The following is a 24,972-nucleotide window of genomic DNA, read 5'->3' on the forward strand; positions in this document are numbered from 1 at the left end:
GTGTTTAATTTTGTTTTCTTTAGTATCTATACTTAAATGTTTCAAAATCTTAAATCTTGGGTCTTATTTTATATAAATCATGTTCTAAATTAGAAACAAATTTGTTCCATGATTCTCTGTCTTTTTTTTTTTTTTTTTTTGTGACTTCTTTTAGCTATGGCTCTTATTCTTTTATATTCTATTTCATCTTCTAATCTTTTCCTGCTTAACCATTTATGATAGGCTTCAATAATAAAATTAGTTTAATCCTTTATCCAAGTGTAAGCAAACAAAGTTTACATCTGAAGTATCTTCAGGATTGAGGCAACTCGCTTGGTAAAGGTGGACCAAGCTCTCATCACTACTTGTCTTTCTTATATTCACAAGATCCTCCACAGAGATACCACTAATAACAAAAAAGATTTCAAGAATGCTATTGCCATACCTTATGTTAGTGGCATTTCCAAAAAAATAGGCAGAACAATACACAAATACAACATCAAAACCACCTTTAAACCCCCGACAAAATTAAGACACCTACTTCCAAGGATCCTCTGCCACACCTAGCCACCCATGAGTTTACAAAATACAATGCACATGTAACATACCATACATAGCGGAAACAGGGCGAACCATCCTAGTCAGGAAGGATGAAAACAAATGACACATTAAATATCCATTTTGGAAAATGGGCCTTTCGACCATGCACTCCAAACATACCATAGAATTGATTGGAAAGATACCAAGTCCCTACACCGCACCAAAACCTGGTTCGAGCAGAAATTCAAAAAAGTATGTGAAATGCTCAAACATAATCTGAATAAAAATGATGGTCTAACCATTCCAAGAATGTGGAGGACCCATTTGCAACCTTCATTGCAACCACAAAGAAAAATCTCAACACAAGAAGACTTGGAGTGTTTTTTTTTTTTCTCCTGAACATTCATTAGCAACCCGAACTGTACAATTCCAGAAGTGTCTTAGTACGTGAAGACTAGCAGAGTTTATTGTATTTTATATATACAGGGTGTTCGGGATAAATTTGACATATTTATAATTAATTATATTTTTCCGTAAGTTACATGTATTAACACACACTTCTCTTCATTTAAAAGTTTGGACCCTTCTTCATTCATATACAAGATGTCAGAAAGGATGGATAGCTGGAACCCACCTGAATCATGGAAGAGAATAACTTGTATCATGATGATTCGTGCCCGCCATCAAAATAAGGATATTACGACTGCTGCCCAATGCTCCCTGAATACAGTAAAAACAATCAGGCATGAACTAGAGACTTGCAATGGTGACTACGAGGATGTAGCAAGAAGAAAGATCCCTAGCAGACGATCTGATTGCGTTCGTACAGCAGAATTCCTCGCAAATCTGCAGGAACAGGTGTTGAAGAACCCTGGCATTGGAATTCGGGCTTTGTTCGTGGAGTTGCTAACTGTAGTCAAGCCCTGGATAACAAGGGTAGCCAATGGTAGGCCGTATGTATGGCAGCAGGATTCGGCCCCTTGCCACACCTCTGGGAAAAGTCAAAAATTGTTGTCTGAAAATTTCTACGACTTCACCAGTCCAAATGTTTGGCCTCCAAACTCCCCAGACCTTAACCCCATGGATTATTTTGTATGGGGCGCAGTTGAAAAAGACACCAATCGCACTTCCAGTAATACAAAAGCCCAGTTAATGGATAAAATTAAAACAGTTTTTGCGGCCCTTCCCAGGGAGACTGTAGCATCAGCTTGTTCGAGGTTCCGAAGCAGAATTGAAGCTGTGATCGATGCTAATGGTGGTTATTTTGAGTAAACCTTGTTGATAGTATTGTAATTAACTCTGCCTGTAATGTTTTTTTGTCAATTCATTAAATTTAATAGATACAAAGAAGATTTTCTTTTTCCTTACGAAACTGTCAAATTTATCCCGAACACCCTGTGTATATATATATTTTTTTTTTTACACTAGAGGTCAAGCTAAGAAAAAGATTAGTTAACAACGTAGATTTAATTTACCTTCATAGAGTGCAACAGCATGTAGCTTGGTTCCTATACACATGCATCCTTCTGATGATGACCTCAATACAGGGGTTGAAATGTCGAGTTTTTATTTTATTAATAATTAGTAAAATAATCTTTTCAACACGTGTGGTTTGTGTCCCTAAATTCATAAATATGAATGCTGATCACCGTGTAACCTTAAAAGAAAGAAACTACTTGTCTTAGTATCTCCCATAATGCAAAGCACATCTCCTTGTGGACATGTATAATGCTATGCATTAAGGGAAGGGCCACTACCCACACCGGTTTCGACCTTTATTGAGGTCTCATCATTGGGAGCCAGACCCAGAGGCAGTGATACTAAGGTGGAAGTAATGGAGAAGTCATATTTACCTCAATAAAGGTAAACAATGACAAGACCTCAATAAAGATTGAAACCGGTCTGAGTAGTGGCCCTTCCCTTAATACATAGCATTATACATGTCTGCAAGGAGATGTGATTTGCATTATGGGAGATACTAAGACAAGTAGTGATGAGCTTGGTCCATCTTTTTCCACGAGTTGCCTCAGTCCTGAAGATACTTTAGGCCAGAAACCCAGACTGGTTTCGACCTTTATTGAGGGCTCATCAGTGGGAGCCAGACCCAGAGGTTGTGATACTAAGGTAAAAATAATGGAGAAGTCATATTTACCTCAATAAAGGTTGAAACTGGTCTGGGTAGTGGCCCTTCCCTTAATGCATTGCATTATACATGTCTGCAAGATGTACTTTGCATTATGGGAGATACTAAGACAAGTAGTGATGAGAGCTTGGTCCACTTTTACCATGCATTGCCTCAGTCCTGAAGATACTTTAGGTGCAAACTTTGTTTGCTTACACTTGGATAAAGGATTAAACTAAATTTATTATAGTCTAACCAAGCGTTAAAAAAAAAAATCCAATATGATAGGCTTTTTTTTTTCATTTTGATTATTTCTTTGATTGTATTGTCCCATATCTTCAGTTTCTTCTTTTTATTGAATTTTTTGATCTTTCATTTGCTGCTGTATTTAGTATCATTTTTATATTAAGCCATTCTTTTTCTATTATTACATTCCGTTTTATTTTATCTAAATATTAATTCTTTGTTCACATAGCCATTATATATGTGTCATTTAATAATCTAGTTTTATAAACAAATGTTTTAAATTTTCTTTCTGTTCTAGTTATTCTTAGCCATTTAGGTGGTAATCTTAATTTTATTTTAATGAAGAAGTGGTCACTACTTATTTCATATCCTCTGTGAACTCTAACATCTAAAGAGAACTTTGTCTTCATTTAAGATAAAATAATCTAATATTGATTTCCATCCTCTTGCTGCCCGAGTATATTTATGTATATTTTATGTTTATAGAAAGAATTCATTTTTTTTACCATTCCTGTTTAGAGTATGTTCTACATGTATTCCTATATTATTATTAATTTTCTTGTTTCCAATTCTTGCATTTAAGTCTCCTGCTAATATTACATAATCATTTTTATTTATTTTATTATATATATTTTGTAAATGATTATAAAATTCAATATTATCATCTTCTCTTCCTTCTTCTGGGGCATATAAACCAATTATTGTTAAATAACCTCTTTTTATTCTAGCTTCTATTATTCATTCATTCAATAATTTATAATATTTCAACTGTTTTGAAGGGGAGTTATGAATCCAAATCATAACTGGTCTCTGTCAAATCAACTATTATCAATAATAATATATAATAATAATAATGTAACAGATATTACATTAAAATTTTCAGTTCTCATTGTTCCTTTTAATTTCTTTTTTTGTTTCAGTAATTACTTCTATTTGAAAATTTCTTTTATTTAATATTTGATCTAATTCTATTTCTTTATATGCTATTCCTCTTACGTTCCAGTTTGCTATGTGTATTATATTTTGTCGTTGCCATTTTCGTTTTATTTTTTTCATAGATTTCCATAGATTCATTTCGATTACCTTTCTCTGTTGGCTTAAAAGTAGATTAATGTTCTCCATGTCAGGTGATGACTAGCCTGGCAATGAGTAGTTCAGTAGTAGGGCTGGCTGCTACCTTAAGGCTTCTGAACTGGCCTTCTTCCAAATTTAAACCATAGAAGAAATAGGGTATATTGAAGGGGAAAGAGTAGATTATAGTAGAATAGAATAGAATTATAGTTGAGTAGTTTATAGAGGAGACAAAATTACAGGCCAGAAATGGGAAGCCCCCATAGCCCTTGAGTACTCGAATAGCATGAGGGTCATAAAATAAGTAGAGTTGACTGATAGGCCTTATAGGAATGATTAAAGTGAGTGGATCTTCCTCAAAGTAGAGGAAGAAGAGGATAGATCCTTCTATCCTCTTCTTCCTCTATTTTATATTTTAGTAATCGTCTTACAATCAATGATTGCTCCTTATTGCCCTATTGGTGCATGAGTCCTTATTCAATATATTCGGACCACCCCACCAAATATATATATATATATATATATATATATATATGGTGTGCTCCCCTATCTACCACCCAAGGGACGTGCTCTAGAGGTTACAGGATCCCCTGAAAGTCATAGGATACTAACTGCAAGATATACAAATGTTCACACAAATGTTTTAAATTTTCTTTAAAACATTTGTGTGAACAGACAGACAATTGTCTGTTTTGGGGGATGACAAACTGAAGTTTTCAGGAGGAAAACTATCCACTTCCATATGACACTGGCTAACTCACAATTTGATTAAAAAACACCTAATAAAGGTTCCTCATGTCATAGGTGGCATTCAAACCCAGGCGTCTTTCCAACCAAAGGGGTCATGTATACCAACTGAGCTAAAGAAGCCAAATCCACGGTACATTAGTACACGCGCGCGTGTGTGTGTATTTACATGAACCGTGGGTGGGCCAAAGATGAAATATTCTGGAATCCTGTTTTGGAGAAGCAAAATAGAACTTTTTTCAAATCACTTTGAAAAGGAAGGTGGTCTCACAATGCAAAATGGAATTCATCTCTTACCTGAAAATCTAGGCCGCACCATCTTATATTTCTACTGCATGTTATGAATCTCAGGTAGAGATCCATAATAGTCAGTGCCCTAGATGGAGATGGTACTTGACATGGCTATGCGTTTCCAACCTATTATGGGTGTGAGAAATAAGTGTTCCATAACTCATACCACTGATATGCTGAAACATTATTAATAATCTTGTATTGATTTTACAAGGCACACTGGCAAAGTAATGCCAAAAAATATTATTTAAGGAAATTATAATGTATACCATATGTTAATTAGAATAACTTTTTGATTAATATTTCAAATATTTTGGAAAGTCAAATTGCCATCATCAAGGAACAAAGAACAAACTGATATATGTATGTTGGCACTACATAAACATGAGTGGTCTTTATTGTTTTGCACTGGTCTTTGACTTTGTCAAAATATTTGAAGGCTTTTTTTCCCCCAAACCACAAAACGTTTTTGTAAACCTATAGTACATTTGTACTGTGAATGAACCAAAGATTTTTTTCTGTTTTTTTTTTCTGAGTTTTCTATATATATATATATAATATACACACACACACACACACATACACTAGGGGCTCTGTCCCCCCCCCGATGCCTACAGCACCCAGCCCCCCGAGTTCTGGGCTGGTAAGACAAAAAAGGTGACATAAAAACGTTTCAAATTCCAGCTTATCTTTTTATATATATATATATAGAATAGATATATTGTATTTTTATTTTTTTACATAGTCTGGAAACCCTGCACTAGAGACCAAACATGGAACTTTTTCAAGTCACTTCAGGCCTCCAGAAAGCAGGGTGATGGTCTCACACCAGGTGATGAACTTTGTCACCTGGTGTAATCATTTAAAAAGTAATCTAATAATAATATATGCTGCATGTTGTAATTTCTTTAAATAATATTTTTATGAATAGCCAATGTTTGGCTATCAAAGCCTTACTACCAGAAAGTAATGTCTATATGCATGTGTTCTTAGTGAGTGGTCTTAACAACTGTGCTGAAATTGATGTGTATATATATCCATAATTACATGGATGTGAAGTGTCCATTGAAATCAATATAACCTTCGGATATTATAGAAATAATATGGATACAAAGCATATAATTTTGATATATTTTATATAGGTGGCAGTTTGGGTGGTTAGCACATCTAATCTTGTTTTGTTCTTTTATGTCGGTTACAGCTTAGTGTATAGTCATGCTTGATGAAAGTTGTATTTGTTTTATTACATACACAATGTGCAAGTCAATTTATAGGTTTGCCAAAAATTTAGATTGTACAGTAATAGAATTTTTAGTGCACAAAAATATGAAATTCTATTTAAATGTTCCACCATTTGTGCAAGGTTTTGTGTGAAGCAGGTGCAGATGTGAATACTGTATGTATATCATTGGATACAAAAAAAAAAAAAAAAAAAAAAAAAAAATACGGTGATGGAAGAAGTGACATAAATGACTAATCCATCAGCCAAAATCTGCAACTGCAACTCAGTTAATAAAAAAAAAAAAAAAAATTGGCAATTTCAACAAATATTCAAATTGGATTTTTTAAAATTTTTTTTTTTAAATTTTTTAAATTCCATACACAAGAAGTCGAGACCTATTAAGCACACCACTGCCATGTGTGGGATGCAGATGATGACTGACAGAAGTTTATTGATTTTTATAAAGAGCTGCAAGTTGTAATTGCTTTGGAATACTTCATGGGAAAAGTTGTTCCAGAGGGTGAAGTTGGATGGAATAAAAGAGGAAGAGGAAAAGCAGATTTGTTGTATTGAGAGTTGCATGGTAAAGGGATGCTGGGTATCTGCTGCTCTTGTATTAACAGGTGAAACAGAAAGTGGAGGAATGATGGTTACCAGTTCATTGGTGCAGTGACCATGGAAGTACCTGAGAATAGACAGTGCGGTAAGAGAGGGATCTTTTATGAGCCTGATTACTCATCTCTGGATAGCATCTAGGATTTTAAGAAAGGTTTTAGGTGCACCACTCCAGACATGTGAGCAGTATTCTAAGTATTGGTGGATTTGAGATTTATATATAGTTAAAAAAGTTGGTTGGGTTTTAAAGTAGCCTCTTCAGCAAGAGAATGCTGCCTAGTTTCTTGGATACTGAAGAGGAATTGTGATGTGTTTATGCTAGAAGAGACTGGAGGTAAACGTTAGATCAAGCAGAGAGATCTAAACTTGTCTGGTGATTGGTGTATTACTGAGAGTAAGGGTAAGCGAGCTGTGAAAGAAAAGGCATGACTGTGTTTTGGTGGCACTGAACATGACAAAGTTGTCCTCACCCCGTTGATAGTATGTAAGGATAGTATGTCTTTGCTCCATTGAAGGATTAGCACCAAACTATTAAAAGTGTGCATACATTCAATGATGCTGTGTCAGTTGACTAGCAAAATGAAACAGATTAGACTGCTGGAGGTTTGTTGCTAATTGCTTCAGCATTACAAGAGGGAAGGAAATGCTTTTCTTTGCAAAATTTTGAATAAAAGTGAAAGTTGGATCTGTCACAATGACCCTGAAATGCAAATTCAATCTATGGAATGTTGTCTCTCTCCATCCCCAACTTTTTCAAGACTTTCCACTAATATCTGTGCCCACACAGACCATTCAGCCAACAAGGCCAGCTGATTAGATCTGTTCAGTTTCAAAACCGATATCCTTGATATGTGTTTTCAAATTTGGTCCTCACTGAGTGCCAAAATGTATAAAACCTCTCCGTTCTACTGAAAAGTATATGGCAGCTGTCTTTTGGGACAGCACTGGTGTCATTTGCCAGGACTGCAGGGCCAGTCCGAGAGTATCTGATGCCCCTAGGCAAAGAAAATTTAGGCACCTCTATACATTGTCTCTATATATATATTTTGTCATACTCACACAAGCACACATACACCTACACATGTGGATATTTATAAAAATATCATTATGAACATTAAAAAAATTATTAATCAAAACCAATACATTTGTATACATATATGATTACTCCTAATATCTGTATATGGGAGTGGAAGAAATAGAGAAAGGCAAAAATAATGTAGGATCATCAGTGAGCACCAGGACGGCTTGACTTATTTCAGTTTTCTTGTTATTAATCAAGGTTTTATTAATTTTTTTCGAAGGTTGTAATTTTTCCCCAAACTATGTAGCAAAATCTGATGCCACGAAGTCTTAGCGCCCCTAGGTGATTGCATAGGTTCGCCTAATGATAACACCGGCCCTGCAGGACTGTATAGTTAAAGGAACTGCAGTATGAATTTGCAATGTGTGTAGAACTAGTTATAACAGTAAATTGTGTTCATACCAAAGAATAGAGAGTTGGATTTGCAACATTGATACAATCTGAGCAGGCATGTCCTCTTCAACAGCTGTCAAAGAGATCCAGTTTGAAGTTAAGACTTCCTCTTAACACCCCAGACTGGCTCCATTGGCCTGGTTATTTCCTAAATTTGAAGACACATATCAAGGATATCTGTTTTGAAATTGAACAGGGCTAATCAGCTGGCTTTTGTTGACTGAATGGTTAGCATGTCTGCTATCCAAACAACAGGCTGTAGGTTAGAATCTTGCTGTGAGCATGGATGTTATTGGAAGGTCTTGAAATGGCTTGAAAAAGTTCCATGTTTGGTTTCCAGAGCAGGGTTTCTGGACCATGTAAAAAAAAAAATATCAAAAAATACAAAAAAAAAATATAAAATCAATAAAATAGGAAGGAGATCCATAGCCTATCATGGTATACAAAAGCCCCCCCCCCCCCCCCCAAACAAAAAACCTCTTAGCCAATTTCTACGTAGAATGTTTAGAAAACCATAGGAGGTTTGCATGTGGACTTGTTTTCTATGCATGCTATACAGAAATTAGCTAAGGATGATGGGGTACCATTGCAGTCCCATTTAATTGCTTGTGCATTTCTAAATAAAAGTCCTCAACGACTGTAGTATGGGTGTGCTATGTTGGTTTATTTTATTTGTTTTTTGTCTACAAAAGCTTTTTGCAAACTTGCAGTACTTCATTAACAACAAAAATTAAACTGTTCTCCATCAAATAGCATGTATTATACGTACCATACATTTAGGGTACATCCCATTTACTTTTAGTATTATTGCATGACACCTCCAAGGAATCCAAGCACTCATTATAGGAGGGAACACTGCAAACAACACTATCTCCCCTAATTAATCCCTCTAGATACACATGACACTATTATCATCAACATACAATGCCATGTATATCTTATCTCGTTGTTTTATATCATTGACTTATAATTATAAGTCTGCCCTTCCATTTAGTTTGACTTGTGATTAAACTGATGCACTGAGTTTCAAACTAATTTGATAAAGCCATCTCTTTTGGCTTAATTAATCACTTAATTATTTATTCTCTTCCCCTCCCTCCACACATACATGCACATACCTTTCTTCCCAATTAGTTTATTTCTTTGTCTTTGCATTTCTGTCTACTGCCAATCGGCAGGGAGGTTTTCCAAGGTACCAGACATCTACTTTCACTTCATCATTACCCCTCTTACTGTCATTTATTGTATGTTACTGTCCATCATGTTACAAAAAAACTCCTGTCAGTACTCTCTGATCTATCCTAAAACCAAGTTGAAAGGCCAATCAGGTAAATGCCCTTTCTTTTATCCTAATTATAAATTTTTTTCTTAGAATCCTGTCTATTCCTTTTGTATCCTTGTTGCATTTTTATAGTTTAAAAATGTAACTAGTATAAAATATATTTAGTTTCATCAAAATACACTTTATTTTTTATATTTGTTTATTGTCAGAGCCATTTGGATTTTAAAATCAGTTGAAATCATTGTTTAAAGTTTTCATTAACCATTTCACATCTCTTATTTCTGGTTTTTTGAATCTCATCTCTCATTGAGTCTCTTAACTTAAAGATGTGAAGTTCTTTATATAATGTAAATATCTTTCATCAGGAAAACATTAAGATGAAAAAATCTGAAGATTTTAAGAAAGAAAAGTTCTTGAGTGAACCTAGACAATATGAAGATTTCGAATGTTGGGCTGATGCAAATGATATGATTTCAACCAGTAGTGAATTCTTTGGATTGAGCTGCCAAACATTTGATTGTGAAAACCATACTGTCATTGATAATAAAAATAAGATATCAGGAAAGGTAAGTAGTTTTATTAGTAAAGTAACCAAGAGAATTTTCAGTGATTTAATATGGGTATTAAAGAAAAAAAGTTCCTAGTATGTTATATAAAGTACCTTTTATTAACTTAGAATTATGGGGGGGAATATATATATATATATATATATATATATATATATATAACACATATTCAATATACATATTAAAATAAAGTGAACTGAAACAGTTATGAAATGCATTATTCAGTAGTCTGTTTTGAAGATTTTCTTTCTTCAATACTTATTACAAATGTTCCAAAAACTTGCTTGAATAATGTTCCTAATTAGGAGAAAGTAGTCATAACAGATATGCTGTATTGTACAAAGGCTTTCTGAAAAGTAAGGTAACACATTTTTTTTTTCTTGAGGATGTTTAATGATAGAAAGTTGAAATTATACACCACCAAGAAATAAGCGAACATGCACTACTTCTCCATGAAGTTTCCAAATTTATTAATGCACTTGCCCCAGCAATAAATCAGTTTATCAATGCCAGTACTCAAGAAGTCTGTGCCCACATCCAGTAACCAACATTGCATCACCTGATGAACTTCCTCATCCGTAGTGAAATGCCTTCTGGAAATATGTTTCTTGTGAGGACCGAACAAATTATTGTTATTATACGGCACATTCATGGAGTCCGAAGACTCATCACAGGAGGCCAAATCTATCCACACAATCTATCATACCGCTCCTTAAACCCATTAGACAAAGCACTCACAACTGACTCTGGCAATTCATTCCACTCATCCATAACTCTCTAAGCAAAAAATATAGTCCTCACTCCCCTACTAACTACACCTTTATTCAATTTCCAGGGATGATCCCTTGTTCTGGTCCCTCTGGCCAAGTGCTGAAACATTTTCCCTGCATCTGTCCTATAAAACCCTTCAAGCAACTTAAATGTTTTTTCTCAATTCCCCTCTTTTTCTTCTTTCAACTAACTTCTGCAATCCACACACCTTCAATCTATCCTCATAGGGAACAACAGGCTACTCACCATCTTGGTCTCTCATCTCTGAATCCTCTTTACTGCTTCCTCATCCCCAAGAAAACCAGGGAACCAGAGATCTGATATCCGTTATCTTTTCTCAAACTAACGTCCTGTTTCAGTTGTTCTGTAAGCTCTTCACATCACCTTGATTAACTATTACTCTACCTAATTTTGCATTATCAGCAAACAACTAAATATTTCCTTTCAGGTTATTTCTTCTATGATTTATGTACAAATTGAACAATAGTGGTCCCAGCACTGAACACCACTATTTACCTGTTTCACCTAGATTCTGCCCCTCCGCATGCCACTTCTTGAGATCTGTCTAGCAGCCACCCTCTTATCCACTTAACCAGTGTCATATTAATCTCCATTTGTTCTAATTTGTGTAACAAAGTTCCACGTGGTATTCTGTCAAATACCTTTGCAAAATTGAATGAAATCATTATGTAGCCATTTCCTTTATCCAACTCAACTGTTACTCTATTATAAAAAGTTAGTAAATTTATTTATTTATTTATTCTTATGGCAAAAGGAATACAAACAGCTACAGGTCAATGTCCAGTCTGGTAAGCCAATCTAGACTGGACTCGACAGGTGGCCTACAGGACATCCACAATCTTGTGGATGTCCTGTAGACCACCACCATGAAATTGGTGCCTCAGACAGTCGTTCACAATATGGGTAATCGTCTGAGACACTGGAGAACAATCACAATAAGGGTGATCTGACAGCCCCCATTTATGTAGAAGGTAGCCAAATCTTCCTAGGATGAGCAAAACCAAGCTGCAGAGCACAGAGATCTTCTACCAGGAAGCCATTTGTTGGAAGATTGTTATGGACCAGTATTCTCTCCACATGTCAGGTGTTGATGGCAGGGTAGCTGAAGAGAGTTCGTCCATGAACCAGAAAGGCTTTCTAGATTTTAGGCAAAGACTATGTGGATTTATGAGAGTCTGGTGCAGGGGCAGGAGTGGGTTGCTCATTGCTTTATTAAATTCTTTAATCGAGTCTCGTCTTCTTCGTATGTTTGGTGGATTAATCTTAGATAAGACAGGCAGCCAGGAGAAAGGTGTGCTCTCACTGTCCGACTAATTGTGCGCATGATGGAGTTTAGCTGGGTGTCTATAATGTTAGTTTGTGCACTTCTTTCCCAGACAGGGGCACAATATTCTGCTGCAGAGAATGTGAGGGCTAGTGCTGACGACCTTAGGACTTCTGTATCACAACCCTAGGTTGTTTCAGCAAGCCTTGAAATGATATTGTTTCTCATTTTAATTTTGTTGGACAGGTTGGTGATGTGCCTTTTTATAGGTTAGGCTTCTATCCAGGCTCACTCCAAGGTATATCAGGTGAGACTCATGTTCTACCATTTTTCCACAGAAAGAAAGTTGATGTGTTGGTTTGCCTCTGCATTGTTCAGGTGAAATACTGTGGACACAGTTTTTGTTGGATTTGGCTTCAAGTACCACTACCTACTTTGCCAACCAGGAAAGATTGATTCCAGGTTGGCAAAGTAGGTAGATTGATGTAGGATCGCTAAGTCTTCGGCATATGTATACTTGCTTGAGCTGGTATGTGGTAAGTCGGATACGTAGATGTTAAAGAGTAAAGGGGCTAACACATAGTGGGAGACTGTTGTGAAGGAATCTGGGCCTGCTCTTTTTTCCACCAATATAGACCCAATCTTTCTGTTAGAGAGAATGGATTCAAAAAACTGGAAAGTTTTTTTTGCACCTTATAATATTTCCTAGCTTTAGGAGGAGGCCCCTGATCCAGACTGGTCCAGACCCTGATCATTAGCTGATGTTATTTCAATGAAAGTTACTCTGGATTTAAGTTTCTTCTGGAAGCCTGCTTCAATCTGTGTTCTCAGGGCCAGGACCTGGTCACAGCAAATTACTAAGGCATGACCGACCTTTCACAAAGCCATATTGACCCTTGTACAGTATCATATTTTTATCTAAACATTCTTGGATTCTCTTTTTTACCAATTTTTCTAGTACTTTTACCACCACCCACGAGGTACTGATTGGTCTATAATTTGCTACTGCAGTCTTAGAACCTCCCTTATGCAAGGGAATTATTTTGCCCTTCTTCCACTCCCTTGAGACCCTACCACAGTTGACACTTAAGAGCCTAGTCAAAGGTATTGCCAGTTCTCTTGCACATTCTCTCAAAACCCTAGCTGATATCTCATCTAATCCTACAGCTGTATTTACATTGAAATTCTGCAGTATCCTAAAAACCTCTAATTCATCAACCTCTGTTCCCACATTGGTGTCTGTCGCCTAGGTTAAATGCAGTAACCTCACTAGGATGATATACCCTTGCAAAGTGGTCACTTAGTAACTCAACTATTTTATCCTCTTTGGTCTCCTTGTGACCATCACTCATTAATGTCAATCTTCCATAGTCGTTCTTCCTCTTACTTGCCACATAATGAAAGAACTCATTGGGATTTCCTTTGGTCTGTTTGGCTAGATTCTTCTCATAATCTGATTTTGCCTTCCTTGCCATGCTGATCACCTTTCTCCAGAGCATTTTCTTCTCCAGCTCATGCTTATTGATATTACTCATCCATCTAACTTCTATCCAGTTAACCCTCCTTACCCTAGGTATACAATTTAATACTGCATTTAAGCTTCTTCCTAAGCATCACAAATATCCCTTCTTGATGGAACATTCCTCATGTTTTGGGGAATGGAAGTCTGAGCCGTAGGGAATGTAGCGCTGTTTCCCAATGATTACCGTACAACCCCTCACGAGTGGTGTGAAGAAGTGTCATGCATCAAAATCGCACCACTTGTCAGGAGTCTTGGTTGTTTGCATCAAATGTTAGCTTTCAGCTTGTCCAATGTTGCACAGTAAAGCTCTGCGTTGATTGTCCCTCCCTTTGGAAAGAAGTCCACCAATTGAATGCCTTGGCTATCCCAGAACACTGTGGTGATGACTTTTCAGAGAGTGGGAACAGATTTGAATTTCTTGCTCATAGGAGAATGTGGATGTTTCCAGGTCATAGTCTTGTTTGCTCATCGGAGTAAAGTGATGAACCCACATTTTGTCTCCTGTTACTAGGCGAGCAAGAAAATCATTGCCTTTGCTGTTGTATCACAACAGATTTTCCAGACATATCCCCATGTGTGTTGTTTTGTCCTCCTCTGACAATTGTTGAGGGTGCCCAGCAGAGCACACCTTTTGAAATCCAAGGATATCGTAAACAATTTCTTTAACAGTGGTCTTACTCAAGTTCATCAGTTGTGCAATTTCACTTGCCAATCTTCAAGAACATTGCCCTGTGCAAAATGTTGTCTTCTGTCTTGCTTGATGAAGGCCTGCCCACTCGATGTCAACCTTTCTGTCACAATGGTTTGCTTTAAATTCATTGCACCAAAAACTGCTTTTTTATGACATTATATATTGACCAAACACAGCAGCCAGTTCACAGTGAATGTCACTTGAATCCCCTTTTGCTTGCAAAAAAACGAATAACTTCATGGACACCTGTTTTGGACCACACTGCACAGTAGCTGCCATCTTGCAACTGGAATTAGCTGTGAGGCAGTAGTAGTGCAACGCTGAAATGACAGTCTATTTGAATGTTATTAATGGAGCTATCTGTCCACCATGTTTTATCTCATTCCCTTTCACCATTATTAAGAAAAAAAATGTATTACCTTACTTTTTGGAAACCCCTCTTTGTAGAGTGGTTTTATATCAAGTGATATAAGCTAGAAGATGAAGTGATGTTGGAAGTTGTTATCCTTGAACAAGTAATATCATTTTGAAATACTGTCTCAGAAGCTAATGTTTCCCATGCTTAGTCATAACAAATGCAAAGTTATAGAAATAGTGAAGGTATTTAATGTGATGAAAAATATGTGGTAGTAAGCATTACAATAACAATTAAAAATAAAAAAAAATTATAAAAATTTTTTTTTTATAAAATCTTATTACAACCAGAATATTCAGTGGAGTTTCTTGATCATTTTCAGTAGTGCATCTATAAGGTTAAAAAGAAAGCAGAGTGATAAGAATTAAAACAAGAAAGCACATTGTAATGAGTCACAAATATTAGATGTTATAAGTGTAAGATCTGTATAATATCATTAGAGTCCAAAGAAAAATACAAAAATTCATTATGGTGCATAAACAAAAAAAAAAATAAAATAAAATAATTAGCATTAAATATTTTAAATGCTAAATATACCTTTTGCCTGGATTTTGCTAATATAATTATTACTCCTTTCTTTATATTTTGTTTGTTATACTTCACTAATTTAATTCCAACTGCTGAGACAAAAGAAGTCTTGATAATTTTATCCTATCATTATTGATTGTCTTTGGTTTCTTGCCTCTTCCTATTGAGTTTCACTAGCTTGTTTATTACTGCTCTCCCTGATCCCTTAAAAAAAAAAACAGGGGAGGGGTGGGGAAGCCTCTTATAATACTAGAGTGAGATTGCACATTGGATCAGAAGTCTGGTAGTTCTTCCCATTCTTTATTGGGTATGTGTAGGTTCTCAATATTATCTAGCTTTGATCCCTAAGTGACTCGAAATTTGCAGTTCAGATATCTAATGATATAATTATCAACTGTTAAATTGATCTTAATTAAAGATTTAGTATAATTTAATATATTTTCTTTTAACAGAAGAAAGCCAAAGACTTGTATGTTCCTGGCCAGCAAAACAAAAAATGGGCTGCTGTCAAAAAAACCTTTACCAGGCCTGAAGGGCAGAATAAAAATGCTCTCCAGAAAAAGTTACACATTACAAAAGTATGTAAGTTTCATATTTCTTTTAAATAAATTTCTTGTTTATGGTATGTTCTTAATTCTTCATTCTTAAATGTATAATATACGAAAGAAATGGATGAACTCTATTTATTTCATTGTTGATTAGTAAAATTCAATATGATTAGTAAGAGATTATCTGTTTTGATAAATAATTAGTTGTTCAGCATGTAAGTACTATTTTATAAAATATATAAAATTTATATATAAAATAAGAAATGAGCATAAAAGCAGCACTGGGCATATTTTAGATGTGCAAACATAAGGCATTCTATATGTTGTATGTGTGATTTGGAATAATCTCATGGTAGATAGTGGTTTCATCCTACCACAGTGGTGATAAATATTTGGTTCATCTGTTGCACCAAACTCCTTTCCATTGGAACTCTATAACACTGAGATAGTCGGTGTTGGGATTGATTTTTCTCTAGGTGCTCTAGCTTTTGCTTCAATAAGTTAAAACAAGCCTTGAATACATATAAGTATGTAGTAAGAATTCTATAATACACAAGTTGATTTCAGGATTGGGGGGAGAAGATCCAGAGGAAGATCAAGATTTAGGCCTTCCTCTGGTTTTTATATATAGTCAGAAGTGCCTTAAGACTGAAATATAAGATCCAACAGTACTGGAGTCTTGAGAGATAACAGACCAGTTTGAGAAAAATGGTCTATGAGAGCTAAGTAATGTTAACTTTCATATAGTACTGTTGTTTTATCCTGTACATCTCTTGAGGGTACGTATCAGGAATTTAAAAGTTTATACCACTGCCACTTAGAGGGATTATCTTCTAGTAGAAGGCTGAAATTATAATTTTATTGATTAGAGTTTTAATGAGTTTTATTTTAAAATTTGCTATTATGAAAACTTTTTGAATATATAGTAGGCGATTATTTATTTCTTATAAAGCACACAAATTCTATTTTAAATTGAGATTGGAAACAAAATGTGCTAATTATTATAATATATTTTGCCTGTGTTCATAAACTCTCTCTCTCTCAAAGGAAGGTGTAAAGAATGTCAGTGTGTTGCAAGCTTCAAAAAATGTTACAGTCCCCTATTCAACACTACCTCAAGATATGTTCCCTAAATATAGAAGGGATATCTAAATCCAAAGCTGAAGTCATCGGCAAAATAGCCAAAGATAAAGCAATTGACATCTTGGCTCTCCAGGAAACCCATGTGCCTGACACAGCCCTCAATAGACTAAAGATCCCAGGACTCATTCTCGTGTCTTATAACTGCCACCTCAAGCATGGCCTGGTCTCAAGAATATAACCCAAAGTGTTTCTGATATAGAATACTCCATAGGTATTAAAGTTCAAAATATCACTATATACCATGTCTATAAACCTCCATTGCAATCCTGGCTTGATCAGATGGACCGACCTCCTCCTCACCCTGCTATCTATGTTGGTGACTTCAATTCCCATCATACCATGTGGGACTATTCCTCTAGCAACCGGGATGGTAATAATCTAGCTAACTGGATGGATACATATAACTTGTATTTGAATTCTGATGCCAAGCAAGACGGCACTCTTTACTCAGCCAGATTGAACAGAACCTACACCCCAGATCTGTGCATAGTCACTAAAGACTCCGAAGACCACCATCAACCAGAACCATCCTTAACAGATTCCCTAATAGTCAACATCGTCCTACATTAATAGAGAGAGGAACATCAATCCCAGTCATCAGCGGAACACAAATCATTAAATGGAATCTTCGCAGGTCTCCAACTGGACTGCATTTCAGAAACAAATCGAGCAAACCATTAGAGCAATTCCACCCACTCCTAATTGCTATCCTAGATTTGTTAAACTACTCAAATCTGCAGCAAAAGCCTCTATCCCTAGAGGCTACAGAAAGCAATATATCCCATGTTGGAGTAGAGAAAGTGAGGAACTCCTAGCCAAATATAAGGAATCTGAAGATCCAACTATTGCTAAGGAGCTCATATCAACCGTGGATAAAAACAGAAAGGAAAGATGGATCTCAACCATCAATGAACTCTATTTCGTCACATCTAGTCAGAGAAGCTGGTCACTTCTGAGAAAATTAGGTGGAGCAGAGCCAACAACACACAAAACAACAGAGATAACTCCTAATCAAATGGTTAACCATTTATTGAAAACCTCCAAGATTCATCCCAGCTCTACCTGGAAAATTGCTGTACAAGCTTCCACCAGACAAATCCTGAGGATGGAACCCGAGTTTCCTGAACTCGTACACCCAGTATATTGGGAAGAGGTACAAATAGCCTTAAAACTTACCAAGAATGGCAAAGCTACAGGAGTGGATGGTATACTCCCTGAGTTCCTAAAATATCTCGGTCAACATGACCAAACATAGCTGGCTGCCCTTTTCTCAGAAATCATCATAACTGGTAAACTACCAAAGCTGTGGCAGGAAGCCAAAATAATTGCCGTGCCCAAACCAGGGAAAAATCCAAATGATGTGAAAAATCTGCAACCTATCTCCTTGCTTTGCACCACCTTTAAGCTCTTTGAAAGAATTCTCCTTAAAAGAATTTCACCGCTCATCGAAAGAGCACTCCCGACTGAACAAGCTGGCTTCAGGCCAGGAAGAAGTTGCTGAACAACTCAAATTGGCTTCCAGAAGAAACTTAAATCTGGAGCCACTTTCATTGACCTAACATCTGCTTATGACACTGTCTGGATCAGGGTCCTCCTCCTAAAACTAGGAAATATTATAAAGTGTAAAAAAACTACACAACTTTTTGATTCTATTCTCTCCAACAGAAAGATCTGGGTCCATATTGGTGGAAAAAAGAGCAGGCCCAGATTCCTTCACAACGGTCTTCCTCAGGGCTCTGTGTTATCCCCTATAATTTTTAATATCTACGTGTATGATCTACCTCATACCAGATCAAGCAAGTATATGTATGCTGATGACCTAGCGATCTTACATCAATCCACCTCCTTTACCAACCTGGAATCAACCTTGAATATAGACCTGAATGCCCTAGAAGACACTTTAAGCAGTGGTGCTTGAAGCTAAATCCAACGAAAATAGTGTTCTTAGTATTCCACCTGTACAATGCAGAGCTGAATCGACAACTCTACCTTTCTTTCTGTGGAAAAATGGTAGAACACGAGCCTCACCCAAAATACCTTGAGGTGAGCCTGGACAGAAGTCTAACCTATAAAAAGCACATCATCAACCTCTCCAATAAAATTAAAACCAGAAATAATATCATTTCAAGGCTTGCTGGAACAACCTAGGGTTGTGGTGCAGAAGTCCTAAGGTCATCTGCACTAGCCCTCGCATTCTTTGCAGCAGAATATTGTGCCCCCGTCTGGGAAAGAAGTACACACACTAACATTATAGACACCCAGCTAAACTCTACTATGCGCGTAATTAGTGGGATAGTGAGAAGCACCCCTCTCTCCTGGCTGTCTGTTCTATCTAACATTGCTCCACCACACACATGGAGAAGACAAGCCTCGATTAAGGAATTTAATAAAGCAGTGAGCAACCCACTCCTGCTCCTACATCAAACTCTCATAAACCCACCTAGTCTATGCCTCAAATCTAGAAAGCCTCTCTGATCCATGGACGAACTCTCTTCAGCTGCGCTGCCATCAATATCTGACATATGGAGAGAACACTGGTCCAACAATCTCCCAACAAACAGCTTTGTGGTAGAAGATCCCTCTGCTCCGCAGCCTGGTTTTGATCTTCCTAGGAAGATTTGGTCATGAATAAACAGGATCAGAACTAGTCAGGGCAGATGTGGCTACCATCTACATAAATGGGGGCTGTCAGTTCACCCTTATTGTGGTTGCTCTCCCCCTGGCTCAGACAATTACTCATATTGTGTACGACTGCCCAAGGCGCCAATTTCACGGTGGTGGCCTACAGGATATCCACAAAGTGAAGAATGAGGCCTTGAATTGGCTTTGCAGCCTGGACCTTGACCTGTAGTTGATGTGATGGTGGTTATGGAGGAAACAGAAGATCATGGTCCTGTCTCACCATGAAGACGTTATTCTCATAGTCCTCGTCATGGTATCAACAGAACTCCTCCTCATGTTAGAAGATGTAATGTGAAATGGGCCTCCCTCTAATGGATCAAGTTTTCTCACACAAGACACAACTGCTCTCTAATTAAACCTATGATACAGCTACATTTATGTTGTGAAGTGTTGTGAGAACATGCAGCCTTGTCATACCTTTTACAGTAGGACGATAATTGCCCCTGTCTTGATTATGACAAGTTCGTTTTGCTTTTTTTTTAAAAAAAAAGGAAAGACTTAGAGCTGGTTGTGCCTTTTATGTAATGAACTTTTATATGTTAAGATTATCATCATTTGTTGCTGGAAATTGTGATTGTACTCTTCACTTACCAGTTTCATGTAGCCATAAGCATAAATAAATAAATAAATCCTTTATCCAAGTGTAAGCAAACAATGTCTGAACGTGAAGTATCTTCACAGCTGAGCTACTTGTATATAGAAGCTAATGACTTCACATCAATTCTTTTAGTATCCCATAATGCAATGCGTTATGGAAAGGGCCACTACCCAGACTAGTCTCAGCCATTATTAAGGTCTTATCAGTGGGAGCCAGACCCAGAATCTTGGCATCTTTAATTTATTATGTCAGTATGCGATGCTGAGTAAATTATCTAAAAAAATAATTGAATTTTATTAAGTATCATTTCTCTTGAGACTGTTATTGCTATAGTGAGTGTGTGGTTATAAGGCAAGTTTGCTGCAATTGGTTCTTTCAAAGTCAGATTTGAATTTTGTTAATGGTTTTTGTGATTGTTATTGACTGCAGTAGGCTCTTTAGAAACTGGAGTGCTTGACTTATGCACCAGAGTATGCTGAATTCTTATGTTGTTTTTTTTTTTAAGATTGCTTTACCATGCATGCCTATTGGAGAACCAAAGCTTGGATTATGGGGATTGGATGGAATGGGAGATGAACACCATTCCATTTAGGACTATTTCACTTGTTCAGTCGGACAGTATATTTGGATCATCAGAGCAGAAATGTCTCAGGGCAGAAGCACCTGAGAACTACATGGAGTGTATACTGTAGCAAAGGAAACATTAGTGAGATTATGACTGGTGATTAGTTTACGGAATTAACAACGCATATAAAGTATATTAATTAAAGGTAACTTTAATGAATAACTTCTATATTTCGGCAACGTCACATTGCCATCTTCAGGAACATAAAGATATGGTATGCGCACGCAGGCACTAACACAAAGCAAATGAGGAAGAAAGCAAGAAACTAATATTGTTCCTAAAGTCCTAATGGTGCCCTCTTGCGGGCTAATTTGGTAGTCTTGGCAGTTGGGCTGAAGTTCTCATAATGTTAGTCTCCCAAATTTGTTGAGGTTAGGAACGTTTTTTAGAGCTGCTGAAGATTCTTTGAATAATCTTTCGTATTTAAACTTGCTGCGATGAATTAATTTTGTTTTCTTCCAACGAATTTTATGGTAGGTATCTAAGGCTGGGTCTGCCAGCCCAGAGCGGCTGTACTGGTGGAACCGGATGTAGTCTTGTTGTTCTGCCTGTTTGGCCAAAGTAGAACAATTTGCAGCTGCAAGGGACCTGGTATACACCAGGTAGGTCTAGGGGAAGTGGTTGGTCTTTGGTAGAGTGGATAAGGGATGCCAACTTTTTATATGGTCTGTAACAGGAAGTAAGGTCATATTTTTTGAGGATATTGGTTATTTTCTCAGAGGTGCCCTGGATGTAGGGGATGGTGATAGACTTGGTGTAATCTTTATTGTGGAGGGGGGGGAGGAGGGTTGTGGTTTACTGTTTTAGTATTTTTTGGATTTTTTGGGGGTTATAGCCATTGGCTAAGAAAGTGTTGAGGATGTGGTTTAGTTCAGTAGTTAGTGCCTTGTCATCTGAGCAGATTAATTTTGCCCTGTTATATAGTGTTTTTATAACCCCATATTGTTGTGAGGGGGGGGGGACTGCTGCTGAATGTATCTGCTAGTATGGGTGGGTTTTCTGTGAACAGAGAAAACCAAAGATCCATCAAGCTGGTGAGTGATTAAAGTGTCTAGGAAGGGGAGGGTGTTGTTTTCCTCTTTTTCTAAGGTGAACTGGACTCTGGGGTGTTGGTTGTTTAAGTGTGTTAGGAAGGAGTGGAGTGTGTCTGAGCCATGTGGCCAAATAGCAAACACATCATCCACATAACGAAGCCAAATAGTGGGTTTTTGTGGGGCGGAGTTTAAGGCTTTCTCTTCAAATGTCTCCATAAAGAAATTGGCCAAGGGTGGGGAAAGCGGTGAACCCATGGCTGTCCCCTCTATCTGTTTGTAGAACTTTCCTTGCCAAACGAAATAGCCCGAGTTCATTGTGAACTGAAATAGGGCTGAGATATCGGGAGGAAACTTGGCTTGGATGAGCTCTAGGGTTTCTTTGAGTGGGACATTAGTGAATAGGGAGGAGACGTCAAAACTGACCATTATGTCAGTGTGTTGGAGTGTGAGGTTTTCTATACTGGCTTTAAAGTGGGCTGAGTTTTTTGTGTGTGATGGTGTGTTGCCAGTGTAGTGTGTGAGCGTTTTGGCTAAATGTTTGGCTAATTTATATGTTGGGGAATCAATGCCATCCACTATGGGACGCAATGGCACATTTTGTTTATGTATTTTTGGGAGTCCATATAATCGGGGGGGGGGGGGGGGTCTAGAGTTATAAGGTTTTAGTTTGTTGGTGACTTCCACAGGCCAAGAAGTGACCTTCTTAAGGAGTCTGTGGAGAGTTCTAATCTGAGAGCTGGTCGGATTATATTCAATGGGAGGTAAGTCGTACGGTCTAGTACTAAAGCAGTTAGCTTACCTTTGTAGTCTTTTTGATTGAGCACTACAGTGGCGTTTCCCTTATCTTGGTGATTACTATTTTTTTGTTGTTTTTCAATTCTTGTAGGGCAGCATATTCGTTTTTGGATAAGTTGGTTTTTGGAGGTTTGGCTTTAGTGAGAACATCGACTACATCCAGTCTAACGTTGTTGGCGATATGGTTAGGCAGGTTGCGAATCCCACGTTCTATATGGATCATGATATCTTCGGCAGGTATTCTGACAAAATTGTGATCACGTGAAAGTGCGGTGAGTGCTTCATCTTTAAAACTGCTGACGAGAGGTTGACTACAGTGTTGAGTGGTGGCTGTGGTAAGGAGGTAGAATTCTTTGTCAGGTTTTCGTATTTTTTCGAATTCTTTTTTGCCGATGTGCACGAGACGTCATGAAGTATCGACCATAGATCACGGCCGAGTGTATCCGAAAGCTCTTCCTCTAGCGCCCATATGGTTTTATTTTCGTCGGCCAGGAGAACTTGCGTCGCAGTAATTTGTTATCTTAACAGGGCGAAGCTAGTGCAATTATAAATGCGTAGAGCTTTCTCGGAAGCAAAACGGTGCTTCGATTTAACACAATTAGGGATCACTTTGTTATCCCGGCAGCGTTTTAGGAACGTCAGATGATTTATTTGCCTCGATATTTTCAACCTCAATTTGCCGTATTGACGGGCCTTTCGTGCGATGGCATCTCCGTGGATGATCACGATTCTAGTAGCAAGGCTTATACGTTGGTCAGACATAACTGGTGATAAAACGAATTTTATGGTGGGTATCTAAGGCATGGTCTGCCATCCCAGAGCGGCTGTACTGGTGGAACCGGATGTAGTCTTGGTGTTCTGAAATCCTGATATTTGTTGTTCTGCCTGTTTGGCCAAAGTAGGACAATTTGCAGCTGCAAGGAACCTGGTATACACCAGGTAGGTCTAGGGGAAGTGGTTGGTCTTTGGTAGAGTGGATAAGGGATGCCAACTTTTTATATACCCACCATAAAATTCGTTGGAAGAAGAAAAAAATAATCATCGCAGCAAGTTTAAATACGAAAGATTATTCAAAGAATCTTCAGCAGCTCTAAAAAACGTTCCTAACCTCAACAAATTTGGGTGCATGAAACTACCCCAAATTTGGGAGACTTACATTATGAGAACTTCAGCCCAACTGCCAAGACTACCAAATTAGCCCGCCAGAGGGCACCATTAGGACTTTAGGAACAATATTAGTTTCTTGCTTTCTTCCTCATTTGCTTTGTGTTAGTGCCTGCGTGCACATACCATATCTTTATGTTCCTGAAGATGGCAATGTGACGTTGCCGAAATATAGAAGTTATTCATTAAAGTTACCTTTAATTAATATACTTTATATGCGTTGTTAATTCCATAAACTAATCACCAGTTATGTCTGACCAACGTATAAGCCTTGCTACTAGAATAGTGAGATTATGGTCTATGTTTCTGAGGTTTCGGGAGGATAGTATTATCTGGTAGATCGGTTGCCAGTTTGTATTAGGTTATTACTAATAGTAAATTCTTCAGCATTCCTTCCAACTTGATCACTAGAATTGGAAAAGGAAGCCAGTTTGAGTTCTGGACATTGAGTTCCCCACAGGCTACATTAGATTTTTAGATTGCAGCGAATCAAGCTTCAGAGATAATCAAAGAGATTAGAATGTTTGCCAAAATATGAAGAGAGTCAATAAGACAGTAAATGAATGCATCTAGTGTGGCAAAGAAATTTTGAGCCAGGGCTGATCATGAAGCAGAGATTAGATTTAGCATTCTCTAACATGGGATGTTAGATCTGAGGAATTTACAAGTACCACCCTTTGTATGAAAGTAATCATACATAAGTTACTTGAGTGTTAGATCTGAGGAATTTACAAGTACCACCCTTTGTATGAAAGTAATCATACATAAGTTACTTGAGTATAGTTTGGATAGTTGAGATGCAGTAGTTTCTGAGGCTGACAGTTGGGGGTTCTCTGAGAAACAACAGGTCAGAATTCTCATTTTGATGTCTAAGTAGTTGGGTATACACTGTCTTTGTGTTTTTATTATTATTATTGTAGATCCTTTCTGATCCACATGTTCAGAAACTTAATTACAAAGTAGGTACATGCAGTGTGAGGATGAGACTCATCAAACATATTTTCTACACCGGGAGT

General features: G+C 37.2%; 1 protein-coding gene across 1 annotated transcript in view; it reads left to right on the top strand.

Annotated features, from left to right (window-relative positions):
* The window catches only part of LOC150094013 (uncharacterized), a 286,529-nt gene that overhangs the window by 242,291 nt on the left and 19,266 nt on the right, over window positions 1-24,972 (top strand). Inside the window, exons 10-11 of the mRNA XM_090412937.1 lie at window positions 9,955-10,155; window positions 15,820-15,945. Coding sequence (XP_090269063.1) covers window positions 9,955-10,155; window positions 15,820-15,945 — 327 coding nt within the window. The remainder of the gene's footprint in view (window positions 1-9,954; window positions 10,156-15,819; window positions 15,946-24,972) is intronic.

This window comes from Typopeltis vanoorti, chromosome 23 (assembly GCF_054136105.1).
Source record: "Typopeltis vanoorti isolate ZY-2024b chromosome 23, IOZ_Tvanoo_1.0, whole genome shotgun sequence".
Lineage (NCBI taxonomy): Eukaryota > Metazoa > Arthropoda > Arachnida > Uropygi > Thelyphonidae > Typopeltis > Typopeltis vanoorti.